Source organism: Galendromus occidentalis, unplaced genomic scaffold (assembly GCF_000255335.2).
Source record: "Galendromus occidentalis unplaced genomic scaffold, Mocc_1.1 scf7180000076281, whole genome shotgun sequence".
Classification (NCBI taxonomy): Eukaryota; Metazoa; Arthropoda; class Arachnida; order Mesostigmata; family Phytoseiidae; genus Galendromus; species Galendromus occidentalis.
The window spans coordinates 37,195-46,371 of NW_003804270.1; the positions used below are offsets into that span (position 1 = coordinate 37,195).

Here is a 9,177-nt window from a genome sequence, read left to right on the forward strand (position 1 = left end):
TTCAAGGTGCAGTGTTCCTTCTTGCAAGACGTGTTTCACGCGCGGCTAGCTGTTATATAGTTTCCGCGTCCCGGTGTCTCTCCTGAGAAAGGGACGTTGTAAGAGGGGCAGATGCTCCGAACATCGCGGCAACATCGCATCTTTCAGAAAAAAGTGCCCCTCTTTTCCGGGCTCTTTGGTCAAATCGAACATCAATACGGACCACCAGACGGAGATCTGAGTCGCGGATGGGCTCCGCCTCTCATCCATACGGAAGAATTCGATGACTGGGTGGATTCAGGATCGGGCCCCTCCCCACGGGATACGGGGCTTCCAACAGGGCGGTGAGAAGATCGCAGACGAGCTCTGGAGAGCCTCGTCTACTGAGAATCACGAGTCGCCTCTGCTTATTAAGGAAATCATTATTATCGATCCGTTAAATACGATCTTGAACTTCTTCTAATTGATGTCCCGCGCACGGGACCCAGTCAGATTCCTGATCGGAGCCAACTTTAGAAGCGATCTCCAGAGCTTTTGCGCGTGAGCTCAAGACGACGCTCACAGGATTGGGAATTGGGACTGGTAGCGTTCGAATCCACTCCGATGGCTAGAAAAATAATCGGTGATGAGAATGGATCACACTAGATAACTCTCTCCGATTCTCCTCGCATTTTTCGTGTCTGAAGCACAAGTTTCTCCTCCGATGCCCGCTCACGCCGTGTGGTAAAAAGATCCAGCTTTGAATCACGGTGTTCGATAGAGACAATTAGAGCGGAGTCACGCTTCGAGAACAACGATCCGTCCGAGTTTTTCTGGATGTCTGTGAGGAGAGAGCGAAAAATATCAACCCATGCCATCCCAATCCCCACCGACGCGACAGGGCAACCCCAAGTGCAAAGATGTGGATGTGCAGACAGTTATTTTTTGTAGTTGTGCAGACAATTACAACGAATGAGCCATGGCCGCCACTCTGCCCTCCCTCCCGATGCCGTTTTCGTCTCCACTGGATCTCTCCCGAATTACGCTCTCAGATTGAATGGATCTCCATACTGCAGCATATCTGACAGGATCACGTAGAACTACTCGCATTCCCATGAGAAGGACGACGCGCGACGGTGTGTGAGGTCCATCTTCTGGTGACAAACATGCAATGCATTCGCGAATTTCACCTGGCGGAGCGATGCTGATCGAACAGAAGGCAGCCTCTCTTGACTGGTGTATTGGTCAAGGTTCCCTATCATGCCTCGAAGTCACACCGCACTCGGACTGCGACGCCCATGTAGGTATGTGTACATCATTAGATCGGGGTCGGCCGTGCGAGACTTATGAATCCCTCAACCGGGAAGTCTGCCGAAGGATCTGCTCCGGAATCAAACAACAATTATAGAATGTAAGGGTAATTCCCGGACGGGAGCGCGGCCAAGACCCATTCGGGGAACTCTGGCGGAAGCGCAGACACTGTACTCGTTCGGGCTCTCGACGAGAATTCAGTGTCAATTATCAGGCGCCACGGCTGTATGACGGATGGCTACGAGATGGCAAGGTCCTGAACGGGCCGACAGGAAAACACTTTTCTCAGAAGTCAGAATTCTTCGGATCGCATCTGCGATTTTCCCGACAGTCCGTAAGACCATCATGGTCTTGAAAAGCAAGAACGCGCCTAGCCGCTTCGAGAGATTCGGCAGTCCACCCCATGTTTGGGAATACGGGGCGCCTAGTGGATAGGTGCAGACTCGTGGCTGGCGATATCTTTCGTGATTTGAGGAAGCGGAGCGGCTCGACTTGGTATCGGAGACGATAGTATCCTGCAATCGCGGCATGCAGGAGCCATCGGAAAACCAGATTGCTATGAATCAATGGCGAGGGATGCTCCAGAGCACCCGTCTCATCCGGCTACATTCATACGGATTTGGCGTCTGAAGTTTCGCCCTCTTAAGCCGAAGTTCCGTCGATTGAAGGTTCGGGCTCGATCCTCTTGTTGAGGTGGGCCGCGAATCGATAGAGGATGATCCATAATTTTCCAAGGATTTTATTCTGCCAATTCACTCGGAAGTTCGTTCCGTGGAATCTTCTTGAGTTTTGCGGGGCTCTCAAGGTCCGCCCAGACCGTGACGAGTGATCAACATCGTCACATATCCTCCGGACGTACACATTCACTACTTATCGCGACTTCGCTGCGCGGGTAGTCTTGAGCTGATTGTGAATCCCGAGGTGAAACTTCTGGCGGCGTCTTCTCTCTTCCGCCAGGGGATGAGGTGATGACAGCATATTCATAATACTGTATCATTCAAATCGCTTGCAGCCTTTCGGAATTCTACTCTATTCTAGCGGATGTCCCCCGAGAGCCGCACAGCTTTCTTGTAGAGTTGGCGACTGATCTTCAAGAAAACCACGGTTTCGGAGCTCACGATGATTGTGTAGTCTGGCGAGAACAAATCTGCAAGGTCGGATAAGGCCATTCCACTCGGGGTTCCTCACAGAGAATCTGCGGGGAAGGGAAACTGTCCACGATCGCTTCGTTCAGGCTCCAGTCGCTCGACCGGCCCAACTCACCGCGCGCGGGGTTGTCGAGAGAGCGAAGAGCGCGGATGCCGAAATAGGCGAACGGACCCGATTCGAATTGGAGACTGTCTTCCCCCATGGTCACCTGCACTCTTCCTTCAAGGATCAATATGAAAGCATCCTGTTTCTCTCCTTTGCGTGAGATCACTTGGCCGTGCTTAGCAAAGACGTAAAGGCCTCCGGATGGCATCATCTTCCGCAGGATAGAAAGCTTAAGTTTTTCCTCACTGAATTCGGGCACAGCTGGTCGGGACGAGGAAAATACGAAATTATTCCGACCCAAAGATTGGAGTTTTTGAAAGAGAGGAGGAGAATATGAACGCGTTTGTATCACCACGCAAATACAGAATGACGTTCTCGTTGTTGATGAATCGAGTCAACGCCTCGTTGGGTCCTCGTTTCGATACAACCAAAAATCCGATGAGAATCTCCTCCGGGAAATTACCTGCCACCAGATATTGGTACGCTGCGAACGTCATATGAGGAGAAATTTCGATCGCCCGGCATTTGACTCGAAGGAAATCCTCGAAATCGCCCATGACCTGAGTACTGGCTCGGCGGAGATGGCGTCGATTGTCGGCTGCAGGACAATATTGGTATTCGAGAAAATTCCTGAGTGTGCGAGCCAGTCATGATAAGCAGACGAAATTCGCTAGATGTTAGGGCAGATTCGCGATGGGCCGCTCCTTTTCTGTGTTAAAAGCTGCGCCCCGCTTCCGCAGCTTCATGCTTGGAGGTACTTACTGAAAGTATCCGTTTCGTCGTGGATTTCTGCCTGAATGATTTCTTCAATGACGTCTTCGAGAGTGACTATTCCGACCAGTCTATAGAGCGGGTCTCGATCGACGCTCTGGATTATCGCACGGATCAAGACTAGGTGCGAACGACCTTCGAACGGAGAAGAATGCGGAGTGTGTCAGTTGACCGTGTTCCAGATTGTCTGCCGAGTCTTGATTCTGAGTTAGCATCCGTTCCCGAAGCACCCGTGACTACCTTTTCGGAATTCAGTCAGCATCGAACCAATCGGGTCATCGGTGAATGCGAAGCAAACTGGATGTTTGTGGAAGCTCGTGAGGACCTTTAACGGGAGAGAATCTGCCGGAGAAACCAGAGCGAGATCTTTCGTGTGGAGGATCCCGACGATATTTTGACGGTCTCCCTCAAATATCGGAACTCTTGTATACCCTCGTCGGACTGCAATACATAAAACAAATCCATAGCACTCGGTGAAAGTCTAAGTGTGAGACCGCCATCGAAAGTTGGATGTCCTCTCAAACATTATTGCAATAATCGTTGCGAGTTTGAATCACCTATCTCAGCTATGGTACCGAAATCCAGCTTTGCATCGATGGGTAGCATAAAAACGTCCCCTATCCTGGTCATGACGTCCTGAGCGGTTTTCCGAGTCAGATCAAGAGCCCCGAAGATGATGTTCATTTCATCCTGTTCGATATTCTCGGTACGAACAACGCGGAGGTATTCGGTCAGTTTCGCTCGGTTGAAGATCGAAGGAACCTGGGAATGATATGCACGTACAAACGGATCATGGTCCATAGAATAGAAATTAGATGAAGTTCTCGATATCTCAACTCGACATCTTCTCACCTCTTTCCCGAGAACTCCATCCAAGGCCACCGAAATCGGATACGAGAGCGGGAATGTTATCACCATAATGAAACGAGTGATGAGCGAAGTTCTCGCTCCGATGGCCAGGCCGTACCTGGAAGAAAAGTCCGAAAAATGTGTGTCCAGACCTGTACGAGGCTGTCCGTGTGGACGTCTAGTCCAGATTATGGGCGATAAATTATCCTGCGATCTAAGAAATTCTCCCCCGTTTACCGTGAACAGATAGCTTGAGGCAGTATTTCGCCGAAGACGACAATACCAAGGGTTGCCAGCGTCAGTCCCAATCCGTCCGGCAATTTCGACTCTACATAAATGGTGAACAAGTTGTTCACGAAGACGTTTCCTGGAGGGGAAAAGTTCCCCGAGACTCTAGTGAGAGTTGCAACCTGTCTTGCATTTTCCTCCCGCCGGGAAACGAATTCCCGGGCAGACTCCTCGGAGAAAACCGTTAGTTCTGCCTCCCGACAATCCGATATAATCTGTAAACGTTTCTGTCATTTACCCAACACGAGGGAACATAACAGATAGTTGCCTCTCCGACGGAAGGGGATAATTCTCGAAGCATGGGCTCGTTCGTCTTTGGTGCCACACGTCTTTATGACCTGGGAATATATCGGAAAATGAATACACCTTCAAAGTCTGACGTCACGCCTCGCGAACGAGGAAATTCCTGACCGTCCGCCACAATCAATTCTTGCCACCGAGGCAGAGCCGCCGGGATCATTGGGCTCATTTGACATTCAAGTCGATCTTGAGACGCGAATTCGGAAATACTCCCCATAGTCCAAATGCTTCTCGATCGATCCAGATCGGAGGTTTTCACTCTCCGTAGCAATAAATTCGAGACGTCGCGTCGTCCAGCACACTCGGTGACTGAATAATTTCAGGTACCTGGAGTTCATCCATATTGAGATTGAGGAGACCGAGAGTAAGCCCCGAAAACAGGCCCGATGTCAGAAGTAGCACCGAGGCAGCGATCGCAAGGAGCGCCGGTGGTAGCTCGCTTTCTTCTGGGATTATATGGAAATGGAGAGCTTGACCTTGGTGGACCCATCGACTGGTGTTCCCGCTTGTGATGCAGAAGTACGCAACAGTTCTGAAAAGTCTCAAGAGTATTTATCGAGCAATCGAGTGTCTCCTAGTCTTCCTCCGATACGCATCGCAATCATCGGGGGATTTGTATTTCGAAGTTCCCTGCGATCCATCGATGTTCAAATCAGGGATCCGATCGCATCCAGATCGCGCCAAATTATAAGCTCGAGTTACCCATACATGGAAAAAACTCCCCCCTCGCTCACCCATTGGATGATGCGGGAGGCCCTCGAATAAGGATCTTCAGTACGTTGGAGTCCACGAACGTCTGGCTTAAGGGACGGAAAGTCGCGGTACAGGAGGCGTCTTCGGATATTCGTTCGACCGTGAAGGACACTCGAGTATCTATATTTGGATAAGTCCTAACTGTTCAATCTATGCATTCAAACACTTGTTGTGTTTTTCTCACGAGGCGACAATTTTTTATTCATGACCACTGTTCTTCTGATGTTTTCTTCGGTGGTGAACGTGCGAGCTCGCTGACGGATATTCGATGGTATTGTAATCTTCGCCACATTGATGGATCGTCTCTCCCGCAAGCTATATCTAGGAGCCTTTCGGAGAGGACGGAAGTCGCGGATTGTTTGGGACTTACCAGAAGTGAAGTCCGACCCGAAAATCTCCAGCGGCACCGTTTCATGCTCGCGTACTTGTAGAGCTTCACCGAAACGATTCAACCTGAAGCCTATCACCGATCCACCGAAGACTTGTGCTACAAGCGAATACAGGAGCACACCGAGCAGCATGCTCTAGAGAGGAAACGTTTTTGTGTCTCACAACGCTGTTTACGACTGGGATCGGCATTGGACTTGGTCCCCGCGACAGCAGAGCTGTGATGCCAAAGAATCATGATTCGAGGGGGAACTCTCGATGCTCTCGATTGCTCATAAAGAATAATCAAACGATCATCGATCTGGTGTACATGCCCCCCTCCCAAAGAGAGAAACCTCCTATGTGAGGGAGGTTCTCTGAGCTCGGTAGAATTGGTGAATCAGGAGAGCTGATCTGAAGCAGTCGAATTATTCGAGTTGACTCAAATTCAGGAGAGAATCTCATACGACGGCGAGATCCATCATAGAGCCTAAGTGTTTAACAAGCGACGCTCCCGAAAATTTTTCTAGTTCCGTGATGGGTGATCGAAATCGACGAATTTCGGATGATACGATTGTCGTCACGTCTGATCAAGATTCTGGTGATGAAATGCTGGTGACCCAATGTTCTCGCGTCGCTCCGGTGTCACAAGTTAGATGGGAGGAGCCGAATTATCCTCCGCTAAGCAGGACATGTGCACTCGATACCTATGAAAGCCACTCGCTGTTTTTTTTCGACGACATCATTATTGAATCTCTTATTCGGAAAACAGTCTGCGGTTGCTGGATAAGATCTGGGCTCGGTTAGGAGGACCGGATACGCGTGAGGGAGATCATACTGTCGCCCTTCTCCAGAAGACAGCTACTGGTTGCGGGCGCTGCAACCGACTGCGCCAGCTACGTTTTTCGGTGGGATTCTCGCTGGTCGTTTGGTCGGCAGTCTTCGAGATCCGTAGTCACCAAGTCGGGAGCCGTGGTGGAGTCGTAATCATAACGGCGGAGCCCCAGAATGTCTCAGAGCGGTACAACATCTCTTGAAGCTTGTTATCACCATGATATACATATGAATATCTTCTGATATGTGTGTGTGACTTTATACTATTATGTACACTTCTTTCATAGGAGGGGGAAACGAAATATCATTCGGAGGAACGCTTCGATTTTCCTCCGATAGCCCCAAAATGCCTAAATGATTCCCGCACCCGATTTCTCTGGATATGTCTTTGAGCTCAAGGGCGAGGGAATGATTCTTCCCCGTGTTCAGGCGTCGTATCACTACCGTGCAGATATTCACAATCCTATCTGCAGTGCACTTGTTCTCGACAGCAATCAAGGTAATATGCCTCAATCGTAATTTCCGTTGTTCCGGGTTGATTCCGACCGTGTTCATTGTTCTTCCCTTTATTGATTGTAATATCCCCGCGGACGCATCACCTATCGATGCGAGAGGGAGTCCGTGAAAGCCCTGGAAACCATTCCAATCGGAACCCGATCTCGGAACCGGTCCCTATCGGATTCGTAGTTTTGCAAGAGCGCCACCGGTGTAAGCTTTCTTCGGTGGCGCTTTCGGAAGCTTCCTAGGTCCTGTCCTATACAATGGAAATCTTCGCCCTCCATATTATCGGGGTGACTCCCCCTCGTATTCAGGAGGGATCAAATTTTCCCGCGTAGCTCGTCAGGTATAATTCCGTGTTCGACTCCAAAATCATACGATCACTGATTTCGATATCCAAATAGATATCGAGATCCAATCAGAATGAGGTTGGGCTTTATCGAATCTACGTTCCGAGCACCCTAGGCCCTTAGCGGCAGAAATCTCATCAGCTGCGATGAATTTAGTTTGATTTACAAAGGGATTCGAGGCAACAGCCTCGGCCGGGATCCCTCTGTCGATAGCGAGGGAGAGAATAGAACAGGAGAAAATCTGGAGCCACGATTTCGCTTTGCTCGCATCTCGGAACGTCAAAGGAGAATCATCGAGGCGAGAATAATTCTTATAGTATTTTCGATTCCCAGCGATTCCTATCTTTAGGCCAGCCGCGTACCTACTCATTCTCGGGAGTCCTTCCCGTGATTCCCACGCAGGTGTCCGCATAGACCTGAGCATCGGCATGTTGGAGTGCTCCATGGGCATGCACATGTTCCACTCGAAAAATGATCATGCACGATTTCTTGCTCTTGGAAGTGTAACAATGTGTGTGTTCGCGCGTTATGAATCGAGTGAGAGTAGGGTCATCTCTTGAGTGTAGAGGGCGCTTAGGTAGCAGACGACGGAGAATAGAAACAGAGAGGGATCATTCAGAGTCTGATGGCGGTAGATGACAGATCATCTCCGTGAGTCAGCTGAATAAAGAGCCGTGGTTGAAGTCACAGAACCCTCCGACTACTCTGTGTTCAGTAGCCTAGAGAGAGAGCAGGAGAGCTTCTCACATTGCAGCGGTGGGATACGCGCAGTTGATAGTTCGGAGAGACAGTTGTGTGACGAAGATCAGAAAAACCCGGCAACGAGAGGAAGATGTCGGAAGAATTCTTTGCGAAGTTGACCAGTACCGTGAAGGATCTGGTGGAGGTGGTCGGAGCTATGAAGATCAAGATCGACGAGAAGGAGGAGTCGCCCAGGAAGGAGGAGTCGCCCAGGAAGGAGGAAAGAAGGTGGATCGAGAACACTGCGTTGACTCTGCGCACGTGTAACGGAAGGTATCCGAGGGATACGGAGCTGTGGCTGGATGAGTTCGGGTTCGCGCGGAGTAACGGTAGGTGGTCAGAGGCTGGTACGAGAAGCGTGCTGTGTACGAAGTTGGTTGGGGCGGCTGGTCTGTGGAATCGATCTTATGGCAAAGACTACTCGACATTCGAGCTGTGGGAAGAGGCTTTTCGTAGAGAGTTCATCCCGGCGGAGTGCGAAGGGGAATTAGCAGAATTAGTTCTGAGCTCTAAGCAGAATAGAGGAGAAGATGTTCTGATGTTTGCGTTGAGGGTAGAGACGGTTGCGAAGAAGTTGAAATGGGGTTTTCCGGCGATCAAACGGCAGATTCTGAAGGGATTATTACCGGAGTACAAATGTGCATTGTCATCCGCTCATGCGACGGTCCACGAGTCGGTGTCGGCGCTCGCGAGAACGATCGAGAGTTATCGGGACGTGAGTGGGAGGTCGAGTCAAAACTGGTATACACCGCAGGGATCGAGAGAGACGAGATCAGGTGGAAGGGGATGTTTCGCGTGCGGAGAAGACGGGCATCGGAGGGCAGACTGTCCGAGGTTGCGAGTGTCTGGTGGATACCATGTGGCGGAATTCGGAGAGTCAAATCAGCCGAGTTCGGGGACAAGA

The 9,177-nt window shown here is 50.3% G+C and overlaps 1 protein-coding gene across 1 annotated transcript; it reads right to left on the bottom strand.

Moving 5' to 3' along the window:
• Positions 1–2,303: 2,303 nt before the first annotated feature.
• Positions 2,304–6,005, bottom strand: LOC100906972 (metal transporter CNNM4). Its single transcript, XM_003738658.1, has 12 exons — positions 5,855–6,005; positions 5,466–5,604; positions 5,059–5,263; positions 4,670–4,769; positions 4,381–4,510; positions 4,147–4,261; positions 3,852–4,056; positions 3,535–3,735; positions 3,286–3,429; positions 2,987–3,121; positions 2,533–2,784; positions 2,304–2,416 (listed from the first exon to the last, which is right to left on the bottom strand). Exons 1-12 carry the CDS (start codon positions 6,003–6,005, stop codon positions 2,304–2,306), a joined length of 1,890 nt encoding a protein of 629 aa, XP_003738706.1.
• Between the last annotated feature and the right edge of the window lie 3,172 nt (positions 6,006–9,177).

Coding starts and splice junctions, on each gene's coding strand:
- LOC100906972 (XM_003738658.1), bottom strand. CDS start 6,005: ATGCTGCTCGGTGTGCTCCTGTATTCGCTTGTAGCACAAGTCTTCGGT. Junction 5,264..5,465: donor CCTCCCGCATCATCCAATGG/GTGAGCGAGGGG, acceptor GAGACTTTTCAG/AACTGTTGCGTACTTCTGCA. Junction 4,262..4,380: donor CCTCAAGCTATCTGTTCACG/GTAAACGGGGGA, acceptor CTTTTCTTCCAG/GTACGGCCTGGCCATCGGAG.